Source organism: Rhododendron vialii, chromosome 7a (genome assembly GCF_030253575.1).
Source record: "Rhododendron vialii isolate Sample 1 chromosome 7a, ASM3025357v1".
In the NCBI taxonomy this organism is placed as follows: Eukaryota; Viridiplantae; Streptophyta; class Magnoliopsida; order Ericales; family Ericaceae; genus Rhododendron; species Rhododendron vialii.
Window position 1 is genome coordinate 19339741 of NC_080563.1, and position 19223 is coordinate 19358963.

Consider the following 19223-nt stretch of genomic DNA (forward strand, 5'->3'; position numbering starts at 1 on the left):
GTGTGTAAATAGTAAAATACCGCTAAAAGCCTAACAATGAAAACTTCTTTACCGCTGTTATGGTAAGTGGAGTAGTATTTACGGCGCTTAATCGCGCGTGTTCATAAATATTTTAAACAGTCTTGATTAAAAACCAATTTTGAATTAATTCTTACTAGTAAAAATTGAAAACACATCTCAGTCATTAATGGCGCGAATAGATGAGTGAGATTGTACGGAGCCGTGAATCGCAGTGAATAAGTTTCTCCCAAAGCCTAAAGGATTCATTGAAATAAAGTATACATCATTTGGATAATCCACAAATGAAGAATTAGGGAGGGAGTTGCCGTGAATAAGTTTCTTCTAGAGCTGTTTTGAGATTTCGAATTTGGATTTGTAGGTAATGAATGCAGAGAGAAATAGAGTAATGATTGAAAAATATGAATAATGATTGGAGAAAGATAAAAAAAATATTAGAGTAATAATTTAAGAAAAATAGAATAATAATTAAAATTTAAAATCCAAAACCCTTAAACAAACGGGATAGGCTTTCCTGACATGGAACTGAGAATTGCATTAAACTCTGCGATATAAAATACCTACAGCATCATTGTTCAAATGGATTACAAGAAATTGTTATCTACAGTAGTAAATAGAAGGAATTATTGGTGACTGCTTATTTTGGCCCAATAATTTGGCCTCGTTTCCGAAAAACAAGTCTGGGCTTCTTCTTCTTTTGTCATTATTATTATTATTATTATTATTATATTTTTTAGTTTTGTATCAAATTTTTATAAATTATTAATTCATCTAAATAAGAGAAATTCAAAAAGTTAAAATGACTTTTACACAATTTTATTTGGAAATGTTCAAAATTTAACACTTTCAATTCAATTTTTTGGGCTAAAAGTGCTAAATTTTGGTTACTTCTAATATTTATTTTGGATAAATTTATGTAATTTTATACTGTCAAAATGAACCAACAAGCCACAAAATTTTACACAAAATTAACAAGGAAAATGATTTTGGCACTTTAATTTTTTATGATGATACTTTAAAATCTGTCTTTTAGTGTATATTGAAGTGCCAAAATCATTTGCCAATTAACAAAGGATAGTGATAATGCCAAAACTGTTTTTGTTGGTGTCAAACACTAGTGCATAAAAGTCTTGTACATTGCAAACCTTTTTACTCTCTCTCTCTCTCTCCGATCCTGCCCACTATTTGTCCAAAAACAGAAAAGCTCTGCTTCTCATAAAACACCCCGTCGACCCCCCTCCGTATCCGACTCTCTCGCCTGAAAACTGACCTACAGGCGGCTCAACCATCACCCAGGTTTCATACTTCATCTATAATAACACACACTCTCTCTCTCTCTCTCTCTCTCTCTCTCTCTCTCTCTCTCTCTATATATATATATATATATATATATATATATATATATTATACATATGTATGTGTATGTGTATGAGTGATTCATGATTGAATTTTGGGTGTTTTGTGCTGTGTTGTCTTTGGAGTTTTGCCTCTTCTAGTCTGATGGGTACGCGAAATTCCCATAATCTTTTGAGGTAACCAAGGGTGTAACGTCTACATGTAATTTTTTCCTAGGGTTTCAATTCTCACCAGCTCCTCAAATGGAGGCAATTGCTAGAAAACCTAGCTACAGTCTATCAACTAGTGTTCCCCTGGAAAACCCACTTCGAATCATCCCTTATTCATCATCACAAACACCCACCCAACAACCCCATCCTCAACACCAGTTCCCAAATCTTGAAAACCCAGATGTGTCTCCAATGGCTAGAATTTTGTGTGAAATTCTCACCAAGACCCCACCACAAGGCCTTGAGAATGCCCTTTCATCCACCCTAATCAAACCTACGCCGGAAATCGTAGAAGAAGTACTCAATCTCTCCTTCAGGTCTCCCTCGGCTGCGGTGGTGTTTTTCCGGTGGGCAGGGATGATCCAGAAGCACTCTGCTAGTTGTTGGAACCTGATGGTGGATTTGCTAGGCAAGAATGGTTTGTTTAAGTCGATGTGGGACGTGATCCGGTCGATGAAGCAAGAAGGGGTGCTTTCAATGGCGGCGTTTGTATCAGCCTTCAGAGGTTATTGTAGCTTGGATAAGTTTAATGAAGCTGTTATGGCCTTCGATTTGATGGAGAGGTACGGAATTCAGGCGGATGTAGTGGCTGTGAACTCTCTGTTGAGTGCTATTTGTCGAAAGGATAATGAAACGACGAAAGCGCTTGAGTTCTTCGAGCGAATTAAGACTAGAATTCCGCCTGATGCTGACTCTTACAGCATTCTGTTGGAAGGGTGGGAGAAGGAAGGGAACGTGGCCAAGGCGAAGAAAACGTTCGGCGAGATGGTGATTCGGGTTGGGTGGAGTCCGCAAAACGTGGCAGCTTACAATGCATTCTTGACAACTCTTGTTCGTGGGTCCCAGGTGGATGAGGCAATCAAGTTTCTTGAGATTATGAAGGGGAAGAACTGCTCTCCAGGTTTGAAATTCTTCTCTGATGCACTAGATACTCTTATTGAGCTAAATGATACAGCTCATGTTGTGGTCTTGTGGGATATGATGGCCAATAGCAGATTGTTACCGAATTTGAGAATGTTCAATTCAATAATTACCTTGCTTTGTGACAACAATGACATCGATGGCGCCTTCGGTTTCCTTGATAAGATGGTCTTCTATGGCGTTTTCCCTGATTCTTTAACCTATAACACAATTTTCAAATGTTTGATCAAGAACAAGAAGGTTCGGGAAGCAGGTGGGTTTTTCTTCGAGATGGTCAAGAATGAATGGCCTCCAACCCATTCAAATTGTGTTGTGGCCATCAAGATGTTCTTTGACGGGTATGATCCTCAGATGGCGGGTGAGATCTGGACCTATATGTTTAGGAATCATGTTCTGCCCCTTGAGGAGAGTTCGAATGCATTTCTTATTGGACTTTGTGAAATGGGCCGGCTGACAGAGTTGAGGAGGTTAGCAGAAAAAATGCTTGATAGAAATATAGGTATAAAGGAATCAACAATGGCTAAGCTGAAACATGCTTTCAATAAGGATGACAGAAGTACTACACGTGATGCATATGATAGTCTTATAAGGAAGTGGAAGTCTTCCTAGATGCTGCAGGTGAACTTGTTTTGATGGGTTTTTGTAAATTTTCTTATAAGGAAGCAGTAGTATGAGAGACTTTTTAGATATGTGTCAGCAATAGGTGGAAACACTATGAACACGAGCTAACTATCTAGTTTATAGTAAATAATTTGCTTTCTTCTCTGTACCTTTGCATTGCAATGTGCTATATAATTTTTGTAGCTGTATTCCTCCTCAGTCCTCACTAACCATGCCCTTTTGGGTCTCAGTATTGTTGAACACTTTTACCTATGTTGTCCACAAATTTGAAATTTCAGGATGCAAAATGCATCTTTTGCTTTCTAAAGGTGCATAAGTGTTTTCCTTGATTGCCTGCACAATCCGTATGGCTTTTGGGGCTTCACTCCTGATCCCTTTATGACCATGGGTTATTTGGTCCTCAACACCTACTCCTTTAGATAGTACAAAAGCATGACAATTCCATCTTATCTTCTGTGGTCGGCACAGTGCTGAAGTGTTGAGTGACAGTTTTTTGTACGTTATAATTTTCACAATGCAAACAAGTTATTGTGACATTGTATTTTGAAACTTCTAGCTTAGACCATAGCTGCTTCATGAAGGCTGTGGGTTGATAGCGACATCACCAGGAATCAGACATGTGTTGTTCTGGAAGAGGCTACCATGATGCTTGGCGTAGTTGATGTTCCCTCCCTTGAAACTTTGAGGTTTAAAATATTTGTACCAGAGGATGGATGAAAAGTTATCTAGGGGATCCTGTGGGAAACGAAGCTATGAAAGCAGTGACATGCTGGCAATGTTCATGACTTCAGCCTTGGATGTTTAATGTGTGTCGTCGTTGTTCCCCAGTACGTGTTTATAATAAAAATCGGTAATACGTAAATGTGACATATGAGACAAACGTTTAGTTATTATTTTTTGTATCTGATGCTCACTGTATTTCTCTTGCTTTGTAGCTTTTCTTTGATTACTTTTGGATTCGTAATTATAAGAGGTTCTATCAGCGTTAAGAATGCGGTTGTTTCTAGATGGGAGCCATGCCAAAATCTTGTGCTTTGTAGCTTTTCATGTGTTGCTTTTGATTAGTATGTTTAAGATGTTCCATTGGAAGTTTGGACACTTTAGCATACAGATACCGGGCTCGCATTGGCTCGGAAGCTCGGCCTGAATTGAGTTTGGGCCAATGAAATTCTCCCCTAATTCATGAAAGCTTGGGTTGATGGGGTTCAACCTGCCCAAGTTGCTACATTGTCTCCACATGTGCAGGTTGACCCTAACCACTTGTTTGTGGAGGTGATCTTTTGAGTTAATGTGGCCCTTCTTGTTGTCTGGGATTTATAGCTCATGGCTTCAGTCTTGTTCACTTGGGTGGTATAAAGTTGAGCATGGTAAATCTCCAGTGACGACAGACGGTGGTTCGGCAAGTGCCATATTGGATGCAAGCAAACAGGTTGCATGTTCTAATCTTCAATCTACTTTTAACATGTGCAGCTATGAGCTATGTAGAACGGACACATATACTTTACCTTGATCGTTCATACGCTTTTGTTGTTGGAAGCATGATCTCATGAATCCGGCTTCTTGAGCTTCAGCTAATAATTTGGTTGTTTGTTGTTTACTCTTGGTTTTGAATCTTTAATCGTATCGTCTTTGTGATTGCCTTAATGTAATATTTGCGGTGGGGGGGTGGGGGGGTGTTTTAATACATTTTTATTTGCACTTTCAGTGGACATGTTTGGACTTAATTGGTCGACTACCAAAATATCCATATGAGATCTAAGCCAAAAGTCTAATCCTACGTTAATTGGTCGACTTTGATCTGTGAAAAGAGAAACGTGGTACAATCTCGTGCTATTTCTTGACGCCATCACTAACAATTCCTTGATCTTGTTTGCTTAGGAGTACTCTTATATTCGTAGGATGTCTGAACAAAGTGCATTTGACTTCGGAATTTCATTTTGCAGATGTGAGAGCTGGAAGGCTTTTGCATTTATTTTCGAAAGAATTCTGCTCCATTTATTTCTTGATGATTAAGGGTGTAATCTTGTGTAAAATAAGAAACCTTTCACCAGTGATAAAAGGGCACATTTTTTAAGCTTGCATGTAATGCAGTCACCGTTGCTGGTAATTTAGGATTGCCTACGCAATAATTTCAGATTAATGAATTTGAAGCACATTTCATGCATATGGGTTTTCTGGTTGTAAATGCTTTTTAAGTGTTTCGGCTAGTTTTCAGAGACGAAGTGAGTGCAAACATGAAGTAGGTTAGGATCAAAAAGAGAAAGAATACAAGACACGTGATATATTAGGAAGACACTGGCTTTCATTAACTTAACTTTTATAGAGGTGATGTTTTTCTTTTATAGACGGAGTAAGGAGGCTGATTACATCATCAAACAGTACCTATACATAATTGGTACATGCCATTTTTCTACTGCATAGTACATCACTTAAGACTTTGCTACTGGGCATTTACTACTAAGACTTTGCTACTGGGCATTTACTACTCTTATTTGAATATACTATTCACAAGATTTTACTTCACAGTATTTACTACTCTACAAGACTTTTATATCAAGCTAATCCTAACCTGTTTCAACCGTCAAACTTAGCCAATTTTGAATTTTATTTTTCCTTTCGAAAGAGAGTTTGATAACCGCAGATCAAAGAGAGAGAGAGAGAGAGAGAGAGAGAGAGAGTTGATAACCCAGATATGAATTTTAAGTTCCTTGGTTTTCGAATTTCAACCCTAGATTTTTTGTTTGTAATATACTCCCCTCATTAGCATATTAACATCTGATCATGTAACATTTGGAGAAGGTACTCATCCGTTGGGTACAAAAGTGATCAATTGCATAAAGCTTGTGATATCAACCGATCAAAGAAACAAAGACAACATTTCTATTCTATTAGTAGTATTTCCTCCGTCCTTTTTTAAGTGTCTAATTTTGTAACTTCAATTTATTAAGGATACATCATCATTACACATTTCACATCAAATTATACCTCTATTTTTTTTACTTACCCTCTATAGAGACATTATCATTACATTTTTACTCATTAATTTTTTATAATGGCATCTATTTTTAGAGGCAAAATGGAAAATGTATAAACTTTTATTCACTAACTTTATAAAATAGACACTTATTAAAGAATAGTCCAAAATAAAATACTGAACTCTAAAAAATGGATGAAGGGAATGCTATTATTTATTAATAATATCTTGGAGGATTATTTTAACTATAGCTCCTAGAGGGCTTGTGGGTGTTTGTTGCAATTGAAATAATAGTAAAAGTAATTATCCACAGAAATAGATTTTAAATCGACAAAATTGATTTTAATCGAAACAAAATGTTTTGAACTTATTTTAGTAGTAATTGCTATCTAATGGTATTTCAATAAGAGAGATGCTACATACACTACCATCCATCGACTACATCATCCACTACATCTTTTGCCGATTTAGTAACATTAATTAAAGAGAGATGGTATACACATTACATAGTTACACTACACATTATACTACATTTTATGTGAGGCCTAAAATTCTAAAATATTGTTTTATGAGGTCCCGTAAAAAAATCAGCTCCAATAGATATCGGTAAGTATTACTTCTTGATTCGTAGGGATAAAATTGTTCAACTGTGCAATTTCGCTACTACAAATCTAGAAATGATACTTATCGATATCCGTTAGAGCTGATTTTTTACAGAACCCTAAAAAAAATATTTTAAAATTTATTGGTATTTTTTTGAATTTTTTGAGATTCGAAATAGGTTTCACATAAGATGTAGTGTAATTATATAGTATAAAAATATAGTGTACGTATCTTTAGTGTTAATGAAAATCCCGTGTTACTTAAACCGAAAAACTAACCATTATCCAAATCTCCATCTCATTAAACACTTGGCGCCAAAATGGATAAATACGCGGCAGCCAACTTCACTCATATCATCGTATCATATCACCGTCATCAAAATAAATAAAAGAAAATGATAATGCCAAAATAATTTTTGTTGGTGCCAAAACTCTATTGCTTAAAAGATTTACATCATTTGCAATGTACAAAACTTTTAAACACTAAAAATTTACTAACAAAAACAGTTTTGATATTATCACTTTTCAACTAACTTGACTCAAATCTCCCACTTCCTTATTCTCTCTCTCCTCTGACGTGTCACCTCATGCTACTCCACATGTCGCCACCTGTCCCTCCTCCTCCTCCCTCATGCACACACACATACTCGGCGATGCGTCCATCTCCAGAGCCGGACTCCAAGCGCCTGTCGCCGCTGTCGAAAAATCTGGAGTTTAGAAACAGCAGCAGGTTTCCCTCTCTCTCTCTCTCTCTCTCTCTCTCTCGGAAACCCCGATTTTTTAATTGACGCATGTAGATGTGTCGTGTGAGATGGGTTTTTAACCGTTATATCTCTGAAAACATTTGGTAATTCACATTATGCTTCTTACATGTTCGAAGCGGCAGAATTTGGGGAAAACTAGGGTTCGAACGATTGTAGTATCTTTTTGCTCCTCCTTTTCGTGCCTCGTCACGAATTTTCTTCGTTTGTTTCGTATTTTATTTCTTAATTCTGTTTTTCTGTTCGATTAACTTTGATTGCTGAGATCGTGTTGGAGAAAGACTTTGAAAGGCAAATTTTTTTTCTTTTATAGTTGAGAGCTCTGCTTTCAAGTTTTCGTTGATACACATTACATTCTTTAATGTAACTCATGGTCTCTTCCCCTGTTGTCTTAGCTATCAACCAGAGAGGATAGGAGGTGGAAATATTCTGTGATTCTACATTTCCACTGATTATGTTTTCAGTTAAGACTTGGATTATCATTTATGTCTCAGAGCTTCCCTTGCAATTGTTGTGGTTTGCAATTTGGGGCTATGGAGATCAATTTTTTTTTTTTGACAAGTATTATGGAAATCCCAAGTTGGTTCTCATCATCAAAAAGTCGAAGATATACTGGCATGAGCATACTAGTGTTTTCAAATCAGGATAGGTATCATGGATTTTTTTTTTTTTTTTCATTTTATTGGTTTTTTTTTTTTCATTTTATGAATCGTATCAAGATAAGTATCATGTATCGTCAAATACGTTAACAAAAGCTAATATACAATTAGTAATAGATTGTTATACCTAATTTCAATCTAAAAATCTAGTATACATATGAAAAATAAGTGTTTTCTATACAAAAAGTAAGTTTTTAGGATTAAAAAAATCCAAGTCTCCTAAGGGGGGTGTATCACATTGAAGCTTTCGAGTGCCTTGGTTAAGGAAACAGAAGAATAGCCCTTATCTTTTTCATGCAAAACATGATCAAAATACCTTTTTTCTTCTATTCGAGCTCTAATGGATTGAGTTTTGATATTCTTTAAATGATTTCAATGTCACCACAATTAGATCAAAGGACTTAGAACGCATTTGGAGTTACGCTTCTTGAAATATGGAATAACTTTTGTTCAATAAATAATCGTAGGATACGTAACGAGTCGGGATGCATAAATGTATCGTAGGATTTTTATACAAAAAGGATGCGGGGTCAGATACGTACCCCGAATCGTAGGATTTTAACCACCACGGACTGCATGGTACTTTGTAGGCCAAGTTACTCCTTTAGGGGCCTAATGTATAGTGTATGGTTTTCCTTACCAAGCTTTACATGCAATGGTATGGGAATGTGGGAGGCCAATGGCTGCATTACGAAAAAGTAGTATTTTGTTTTAAATTTAGTTTGATGTGGTTGAAAGATATACATAAAAAATCCAAAAAGAGTGGATATTGGGGGAGAGAAATGGATGCACGTTACTCGGCGCGTGGATAGTCCTGGTCCGTGGAGCATCAATGGGAATGTGGAACCATTGTGCCATTGATTGCAGTACGATTGGTGTATACTTTTATAAGTTGCAATAGTAGAATTTGTTGCTTTCAAACAATCAGCATCCAGTTATGCTTGAATCATCATAGTAGTTTTTTGCAAATTTGGATATATAACTTCATCATTTGGTATGAGTCTATGACTGTTACAGTGTTTCAGAAGGGGTGCTCCAAAACAGAAATTGCTAGGGGATGTAAATCTAGGTTGAGTTGACACTTAACACCTGATAGGCTAATACTAAACAAAATAAGAATTCTCTGTGTATTACGTTCTTTAGACATCCGTTGTGCCAATGTATGTCTTCGAATATTTACTTATGCATCTGAGCGTAGATAAAGACCTGGCACCAAGCTCTGAATGATGACCATACTAAGTTAGGTACTCTGTGCCCATTTGATCGTGTTTGATACCCAGGAGTTCCAAGCCAAGGTGAATATAACAACTTACGGGAACAAGAAAAACTCAGATACTACAATTTTTGGATTCGACTAATGAATATCAGTAGACACTTGGTCAGTTATCTGTCTTGGAGGTTTTTTTATTATTTTATTTTAGGTTCTCGTAAGTTTGGGTGTTGTGTGTATGATACTTTCCAAGATTAGTTGGGAAAGTATTTATGAAGACGTGAGAGATCATTCCGTAGATTTCCATTCCTTCACTGAAAAGCCAAATCCTTTGAAGTTTTTCATCTAAATGTTCATCTTGGCTCGGGTAAGAAGGTACTTCAAATATTTTCATCATTGTCTTGTTAAAATTTCGTTCCATGGTTGGAATTCCGAATTAGCATAACTGCTTTCAAATTTTCAGTGATATGAGTTCTCCATCCGTTTGGTCTTTGTATGAAGAGATCACTTCATCACACCAATTGTCACTTTTTGCATTAAGATACATATATTTGTCTTATGCTAATTGTTTTGAGTTTGATGTTGCTCTGCTCTTCTCTCACATGATCCTAGTGCATCTGGTTTGTGGGAAGAATTAATCATCTCTAACTGCTTATACTGCCTATGCAGGATATAGGGGGCTTGAATCAACCATCAACCTGTGTTCAAGTAGTGGATATGTAGCTTGCCGTTTTGTACCTTTTTTTTGGAGGATGTTGTAGTTTGCTGAATAATGATGAATCTGATGGCACTTTTTGTTGAATTAGCGGATACCATAATGATCTTGGTGACAAAGCCTTTCTCACTGCTTAAACTATCATGCATCTTTGTCATGAGAAGCTTTTGTATTGTTGTTTACACCTGGGTGGAGCTGCTGAGAGCTGCTATCAGCATACATGTAGATATAATCAGGAGGCTTATGATTTGGACTTTTGCTCTTATATCTCTTCCTATAAGAATTTTGGCTGCATTACAGAGGGAGAGGCTGGTTAGTTTTTCCTTGTCTATTTTATTGTATTTTTTCTGATTGCATGTAGTGAAGATTAGTTTTGTTTTCCTGTTCTTGTTCGTTTTTCCGTTTAGGGTATGCTCCTTTTTTTGTCGATGCATGCATACAGAGGGATACAGGTGTACTTAAACTTGTGGAAGTAAGGATGTCTATCCACCAAAATGCTCATATAAACCATTTTGTTATAGACAGAATGATTGTGGATAGGACTAACATAAATATTCTCTCATCTTTGTAAGTGAGTTCTCAATGTGACAGAGGATGTGGGTGCAGGTTGTAACTTAGATAGGGGAAGATACTGATGAAATTTATTTAAGGAAATGATTTTAAGTCTCCTTCAACCCAATACACTCCATTATTTCCTCTTTTAAATGAAATTAGAAAAAGATCCTTCCAACTATCGCGACTGCAAGGGAAATATTGTATATTTGCGTAATACAAAAAATGGAGATTGGTTGTACAGAAAGGGAGTGCTAAAATTATTTTCCTTTGTGTATCCTTTCATTTTAGGATTATGGGGAAGAAATAGGTAGCAATGTACCATAACACGTCGAAGGAGGAAGGAATAGAGGTAGACGGTTGAATCTCGCCTTCATTTCTATATAATGAACATAGCCCGCTTCAGTTACCGTAATGGGGCCTGGTAGTGGAAAATTGAGTAAAGACCTACCATGTGCGATTACATGCTCAAAGTTGGTTTCCCCATGTTCTAACACACAACCTTTTATTTCTAGGTATTTAGGGCCAAAAATTAAGAAATGCAATGGTTTCTTCAACTTTGCTGTTAGAGCTGCAAAGAAGGAAAAAATGGATAGAAAGTGAGGGGCTGTTTGATAAAATTGAAAACTAAAGCTGAAAACCGGAAAATTAAGTATTGAAAAATGAATCCATATTTGAAGCTGGAAAGCTGTTTGATAAAAAACATTAAGAGTTGAACTAAAATAATTGGTTATTTATAAAGATAAATGTATTTAGCTTAAATTGTTTGTGATTGTTCTCTTTTAGTTTTATTCAAGAATGTTGTGTTTGTGATCATAGTGGTGAAGTAGTGGTGGTGGAGAGATGGCGGTTATGGTGAATTGTGATGGTGGTGACCGAAGTTGGTAGTGTAGTGACGATGGTTGTAGCGAACGTGGTGTGGTGGTGGTTGTAACTGTGGTGGTGGTTGTGCAGAGACGACGGTGGTTGAGAGCAGTGAAAGTAATGACAATAGTGAGCGGTGGTATAGTTGTGGAGTGGCGATGGTGGTGGTTGTAACTGAGATACTGTGGTGGAAGGAAGATGATGTTGGTGGTAGTTGTGCAGAGAGCCAGAGCCGTGGTTGAGAGAGGTGCAAGTAGTAACAATAGTGAGCGGTGGTATAGTTGTGGTGGGTGACGGTGGTGACAACGATGGAGTAGTTGTGGTGGTGGTAGTGACGACGGTTATAGTGGTGACAACGGTGGCATTGTGGTTGTAGTGGTAATGGCGGTAGAGTGGTGGTGATGGTGTCAGCAGAATAGTGGTGGCGGTGATAGTGGTGACGATGGCGGCAATGGTGGTGGTGGCGGCAATGGTGGTGATAATGGTAGTGGTGGTGTAAAGGTGAAGTGGTGATGGTGGCGACAATGGAGTAGTGGTGACATCATTGGCAATGGTGGCCATAGTGGTAGTGACTGTGGCGGCAATGGAGTGGTGGTTGTTGTGATGGTGGTGGTAGTGGCGGCGGTAGGGGAGGGTGGTTGCACGGTGGCAGCGGTGGAAGGTGGTGGTGGTGGTGGAAAAGGAATGGGTGATATGCAACTACTAAATTAACTATGTACGAGGCTACTTAATTTTTCTAACTTTTTAAGCCTACATTTTAGGAGGCACGTAAAATATTAAGTATGAGGAAATTCAGTTATCTAACCAACTTAGTAACTTTATTACTAAATACATTCAGTTTTAAGTGCTGAATTCGGTTATCAAACAACCCCACACAGATTGGAGGCGCAACCTCTTCATTTCCAGTCAACATCTATTCTAATATAGAAAGGCAGAAGTCATTTTGGTGTCAACAATATTTGAAGCTCCGTCACGAAAGTAGTTTCTGTTCGTATCCCTCGAAAAATAAGTTTTTACCACCACTTTAAATGTACCATTGAATGATTGTTATGGGCCAAATGGTAATCTAATTAATCATTACCACCGCCCGTATCCACAACCTTCCTAAAATTGTGCGCACACAATGTGTCTGCCATCCTTCATGTAGCAGAACTCCCCTGCATTCGTAAACCTTTTGAGTATAATCTTTTAAATGTTAAATCTGCTCAAGCTAGAGCATATGTGTCTGCATCGCCAACTTGCAATTTGCACCAAAGATTTGAGCTTAGTTCAAGTCTTTAGAGAAGTTACTCCCACTTGATTTCCTGACCTCCATGAGAATGTAGTTTGGTTTATCCTCTTTTTTTTTTTGAACAGTGTAGTTTGGTTTATCACTTGCCATTTCTTGCAGAAGAAGTCATAGTTAGGCTAAATATGCATTGTCCTCTTACGAGGTAATATGCGTGTACTTGGTTATCATAAATATCTCGACACGGTTTGCTGTCTTTCAATGAAGATCTTTACCAAGCCTCTCACATTGACTTTCGGCCACTTTTCGACAGAGACTTAAAATAATGGTTACCAAGGACAATGCTCGATAGTCTTTTGTTGTGATCAAATGGAAGGATAATGTTAGATAGCTTGATATGCATTTGGCCTTGTTTTCTAACTGCTTAGGCTTTTAGACATTTGGTGACTTAACATGGTTGAAAAGCTCTAGTTCCAGAGAGGTCTTGGGTTCGGTCTTGTTATGTTTGTTCCTCTATTATACCTGTTACTGATAACTGTGCACTCTGTTTCCTCTGTGTTTGTGTGCGTGATAAGTTCAGTTTATTTGCCTATCCATGCGTAAGAAGGGTTCACTAGTGACCAGTAAATAGACAGCATGACATACATTAGCTGTTTCCTAACTGCTTAATATTGTTGGAGTATTTGTTGATCTAAGAGATTATGAGACCTCTGGCTTAGTGTCTATTTATTCCTCTCCTGTCTCTGTTTCTTGCCTTTCCTTATGGGTTGGTGGATGGAGGTGCGTTTTAAGTTTCATCACATAGTGTATGTGATATGCAGCTACAAATTCATCTGCACGAGCTGCAGATTGAGCTGGAAAATCTTGTATGGAACCGGAAGCACCTTGAGGAACGTTTGCATATGGCCATTAAAGAATGTAGAATGATGGAGGAAATGCTAGAAGAAGTTGAAGACGAACATGGCGAGGCCATTGTGAAAATTGAACTATTGGAGAGACAGGTAGAATAGTTCTGATCATTTTGGAACTCATGCTTGTTAGTATGCAACTGATCATTTTCAGCTCTGAGACTATATTGTTTATACCTGACCCTCCTGCAAATATGATGCTACATTGCTCATGCGTGCTAATTGTATAATTTCCCTGCGGAAGGAGCCTATAAATTTTGACCATTGCACAAATTCCTTGAGCATGATATTGACTTTTGTAGGGCTTGAGAATGGGGGATCTAAGTCCAACTCTTTTACAATCCTTGTATTGAAGACAAGTGTAATTGGGATGATGTTTTGAATGGATGTATTAGTCAATTGGAGGAAAATTCCCTACCATGCTATGAAGCACGGATACTCCAAAACTAGTCACAAATGTGTATCGGATACACAAGGGGTATGGATACACGCCTTATACGCCCCGATAAGCATCGGATACGGTAAATAAGTATCCAGCATTTAAATTAAATATTTTTTATTCCGGATACGGGGGTGATACAGGAGGATACGTTTAAGGATACGGCGGGGGTTAAAATGAATTTTTTTTAAAGAATCAAGTACAAACTAAAAGGGGAAAATTGTAATAATATCACTAAACATATAAAACCTAGGAAATTATGCACATTGATAGATCATTCCCAGAACCAATCGATATTTTCCCAACCCTAGATCACTTGAACTTTTGATTTACAAGGTTCTCTCTCTGTTTTGTTTTACAGGTGTGAGTTTCTATTTTTTACTTATACAATATGAAGTATATTATATGTATATCTATTAGTCTATTACCTACTAATGTGTATTTTTTTTCTTTTTTACAAATTCTAAGGGGGCGGCTATTCGCAACCCCATATTTTCTCCCATAACCCGTTAAAAATTTCCAATTATACTCAACAGTTAGTTACCGAAATTGAGATACATTTTCAGCATACAATTACCGAAATATAATATTTTTTTCAACAGTATTTACCGAAAATGTATGTACGGCAGTTGTTTACCAAGGTTGAACATATTTTCGACATGTAATTACCGAAATATAATCTTGTTTTCAACAGCTATTTACCGAAATGTTATGTATGATTTTCAACAACTATTTACCGAAATGTAGTGGGCTAAAGGAGAAAATACGGGGCTGCGAATAGTTGCCCCCAATTCTAATCTTTTGGATGATCAGTTCCTACTATTTTGACTTTTGACATTGACATGTTTAATGCTTTGTATTGGCAATTCAACTACTCTTTTATTTCTTATGGCTTCATTTTTATGCCTAGGTAGGAGATTAATAGTTATAAAGATGTAAAATATATACAGTCGTATCCTCGATGTATCCGTATCCTATTTTTTTAGGTTTTCTTGTATCTCCGTATCTGTATCGTGTCGTATCCGTATCCTATATCCATATCTGTGCTTCATTGCTACCATGTGTTCCTTTAGAAAATGAGGCAGTGATTTCTTTTATGCTTAAACAAGGAAAAAATACATAAAAAGCAATTTGCTTGGTATTGGAAATTATATGAATCAATTTATGAGAAGCTGTTGTTATTAGAAATTAAGGAAAGTGTTTTAGGGTGTTAATCTAATCAACCCTAACACACATATGACTGATTTATAGAGTGTGTGGGTACAACTTACAAAAAGTCTATAAGTTACCCTCACTCACTACTACACAGGATACTAAGTCCCAGCTTGTTACATAGCAACTCTATCTGTGGCTTCAATAACGATTTATTAAACATGTCAGCAAATTGGTGGCACCTGTAGACAAAAAGGGAGTACCAGCTAACTTCTCCCGCACAAGATGACAATCAACTTCAATATGCTTAGTCCTCTCATGAAAAACTGGATTGGATACATGTGAATTGCTGCTTGGGTGGCATCCCCTTGATGCCTTTTCAATAAAAAATTTTACTAAAAAAAAAACTTATTGTATGTAATTTTGTATAGTGTAAATATGTGCTGATTTTTTTGGGTGTGTCAGTACTCATAGCGTCACAAATGTACAACATTTGGAATCTGGACATGATATGTTGTGTGTTATCACCATGTGCGCTCTCTAATAGTTACAGGGCATTAAAGAAGAAAATCTTCAGCTGAAGGAGATTCAGGGTAAAGGTCGTTGGAGCTTACCAAGTCAAGATGATGCTGGCAAAGGTAATGACCATGATAGTGCTGTTGTAGAAAAATGCATTTCTTATGGGATCCAATCATTGAAACCTAGTTCTAATGGGAGTTGTACTATCATTCAAGATGTCTGGAAGCACAAAGAGTCTTGGGAAGATGATGGCAAAACGAAAACAGAGTTGCTTGGTTTTGTAAGAACAGAAATGAAAGCCAGCGGGGATACACATGAAGTTAGACCTGGTTTAATCTCCAGAAGTTTATATATGAATGAAGTACTTGTCCAACATAGGGAAATTGCAATTTTACAGAGCCTTTTCAGCGCAGTGTTGTCATTGATAGTAGGAGTGATTATCTGGGAGGCAGAGGATCCTTGTATGCCTCTTGTAGTAGCTCTCTTTACTGTGGTTGGCATGTCTTTGAAGAGTGTTATACAGTTCTTCTCCACCATCAACAATAAGCCGGTGTCCGATGCAGTTGCTCTTTTAAGCTTCAATTGCTTCATACTTGGCACTCTGACATATCCTGTACTGCCTAGAATTGCTCATATGTCGACTCCAATGGCCTTGACCTTTTTGGAGCAGTCAGCAAACTGGCTTGGTTTCACCTCCTAAAGTCACCTAGTTCTTGGAATATTTATATACAAAAAACATGTACGATATACTTCGAAACATGAAGTTTTGTTCTGGCTCTTGTTTGCCTTTTTTACAGCTTGTACTGTTAAGTTTGTCTAGTACAGTTGTTTGTCCATTGTGGACACATTGTTTTGTTGTTGAGTATGTTTTCCTATGGGATTTGGGGTCATGTAATCTGCAATTTTGCTACTCGAGGTGTTTTCCCTAATCTGAAGAGGTCAAATATGTGTTCTTCTGAGCGTGCGCTTGCTGTAATCTATTTGATGACCATTAAGTATCACTCTTATTTCCTGCTATCCCATATGCTGCAGTTATTCTATCATACGAACTACGAAGCATATGGTGATTAGAGTTTAATGCTATTTGGGTGGACTGGCTGTCAGTGGCTGATCATTTGCTTAGTTGAATCTTGCAACTTTTGTGATCAATGTCGTAACCTCTAGGGTTGCCAACTTGTAAGCATAAATTTTGGTTTCGTTTTTGTGTTCATTCGTTTCAGGTATGTGTTATGCATAATAGCAAGTCTATGATGTGCCCCTACAGTTGTGCTGTTGCACTTCGAGCTGCGTGGGGCCTAAGCTCGAGGAAAGGGCCATGAGATGCTGTGGAAAGGTCAGTCCTGAACTCCTGATTGCACTTGTCCATTGTTTAGATAATTTTTTTCATGCTGAAGTGCTGATTCCATCACTATCGATGTTTTTTTTGAGCGGCCACTGTTGATGATGTTATGATAGAAATGCAATCATTGGGTTGCGCATTTGGATTCCAACAAAAGCAAAATGAGTTGTGTGATTGTCATTGAAGTAATATAATCTTGGCTTTGAAAAATAGAAGCTACGGTATTTTTTGATGAATGCCCTTTTGTAAGGGGTGTTTAAATTGAAATTTGCTCAAAAATCATCTCACAATCCTGCAGCAGTCTGTACAGAAGCTTTATAGAAGTTTAAACACATTTCTTGCCCATATTCTACTATTGTAAACTGCTAATTTCTTGGATTCTATGAGTAGTTTCACAGTGGATGTTCTTACATGGGCATGGACTTGTCCAAGTTGAGCCTGTATTTCACGGGCAATAGAAATTTTAGGTGGTACTGGGGAGCTGTAATTTTTCCATGGCTCCTCTGGAGGTCAGTATTTGCTCTTGATTCAAATTATCCATGGTCGGTAAGAAAGAAGCACCTTGTCATGTAGCTATGGCAAACCCGATAGGAAAAAACAAAGAAATGTAGCCATGCCAAAGGTCTAGTACTGTCGAACTATAACTGTTAAGTTAATAACTTAGCATTGTCATGCGTGGATGGACCTTCCATGATTATCACTTTTCGATCGTTGGGACGTCTGTCTCTCTGAATTACTATCCATGGCCGGTCATCACATTGCATATCACATTATCACCAGTGGGGTCAAAATCTGTCCTTTGACCTTTGTAACGAAGTGCATCAGCTGAATTTATCTCCACAAGTCTATGATACCTTGAGAGTGCTCACTGATGTCTGGGAGGGGATTTGATTATGTAATATTGCGTTCTTATCTAGATAATGTCAGGTCTCACTAGTCAATACCACGTTCGATGTATTCATGGACGAGAAATAGATGCTACTGTGTCTTGTGTTTTTCTTCCTCCTTGATTACTCAATCTTGTAGATAGTTTGTGGATGATTCCTAGTTATCTCCATGCTCTGATAGATCAAATGATTATATTAGTAGTGTGATGTACCCAGTATGACTGAAATACAATATGCTGCTTATAATTCTGATATGTTTGGCTTGGTCCGTTTTTCAGACAACCACAGTGACCCTTTGATTACTGTAACAATTGTAAATTTCTTGCCATGCTACATGATCGAAGTTCTCAACTTTTTTAAGCGCGGTATTATTTTGTTTTCTCTCGTTTCCTCATCTAGTTGCAGGAAAATAATGCTGAAAGCGGACGGAATCAGATCCATGGTCGGTGCTTCTCTCTCTCACCACCCTTGTGTATCAAGCATCTTCTTTGTGGGTGGCCTTATGGACTATTGTAAACAACCCATTTGGTTTGTGATGGACAAAAGGCAAGGCTGGTGGGTTGTGACTTGTGAGTGATGAAAGCAGAATACTTTATGGTTGTCGAATCTATTCTACCTTTTCCTTTGGGTTTTTTTTTTTTTTTTTTTTTTTTTTTTCTATTTTTGGTGTGGGTAGATGGCCCACTGGCCTTCAGTAGACCTTTAAGCCCAGCCAGCCAACAGGGCCAAGAGGTTTCAATCCCACTAAGGACGGTCACCACCCAGGGGATTGCAAAGACCCACAAGCCAAATATACTACTTATAGCTTCTTTCTTTTTCTTTTTCTTTTTCTTTTTTGGTAAAATACTACTTATAGCTTTGATTATATAGACCCTTCAATTATGTAGATCTACACTCGTTAAGTCTATAAATCAAGGATAGTGATAATGCCACTTTCCAAATTTATAATGCCACTCTCCAAATTGATAACCGCACTCCCCTTTGGAGGTGGCATTATAAATTCCCTAAATGAACTCAAATTTGCTATATTGTAATGGAATGTTCGTGATGTTATTTTCCCCTGTTTGTGCCTTTGTGGTGGTTAATATTGATATGTTATAGTTCCTACTTTCCTTAGAAGTTATTGAGTAACCAAATATTCTCTTTGTCAAAGTATTAGTTCTACAGCAACCTCAACTACAAGGCCTGAAGTTTTTTCCATAAACAAGAGTTAAAAGCTCTTTTCAAGAAGTTGGTCCCTGCTTTCACCTAAAACAAGTTTGTGCTTGCTATATAGCTAGGGTGTTCTG

The 19223-nt window shown here is 37.4% G+C and overlaps 2 protein-coding genes across 4 annotated transcripts; both read left to right on the forward strand.

Moving 5' to 3' along the window:
* The first annotated feature begins 1172 nt into the window (after positions 1 to 1172).
* Positions 1173 to 4038, forward strand: LOC131332330 (pentatricopeptide repeat-containing protein At1g77360, mitochondrial-like). 3 transcript variants are annotated; one of them, XM_058366495.1, is made up of 2 exons: positions 1173 to 1314; positions 1591 to 4038. In XM_058366495.1, exon 2 carries the CDS (start codon positions 1617 to 1619, stop codon positions 3111 to 3113), a length of 1497 nt encoding a protein of 498 aa, XP_058222478.1. In that variant the 5' UTR covers positions 1173 to 1314; positions 1591 to 1616; the 3' UTR covers positions 3114 to 4038. The 3 variants fall into 3 exon arrangements, with proteins under 3 accessions (XP_058222478.1, XP_058222479.1, XP_058222480.1); XM_058366496.1 differs by lacking the exon at positions 1173 to 1314 and having other exon boundaries at positions 1395 to 3122; positions 3682 to 4038; XM_058366497.1 differs by lacking the exon at positions 1173 to 1314 and having other exon boundaries at positions 1395 to 3122; positions 3707 to 4038.
* Positions 4039 to 7315: 3277 nt separating this feature from the next.
* Positions 7316 to 16667, forward strand: LOC131332331 (uncharacterized). The gene is made up of 4 exons (XM_058366498.1): positions 7316 to 7431; positions 10001 to 10358; positions 13512 to 13691; positions 15737 to 16667. Exons 2-4 carry the CDS (start codon positions 10104 to 10106, stop codon positions 16406 to 16408), a joined length of 1107 nt encoding a protein of 368 aa, XP_058222481.1. The 5' UTR covers positions 7316 to 7431; positions 10001 to 10103; the 3' UTR covers positions 16409 to 16667.
* Positions 16668 to 19223: the final 2556 nt, after the last annotated feature.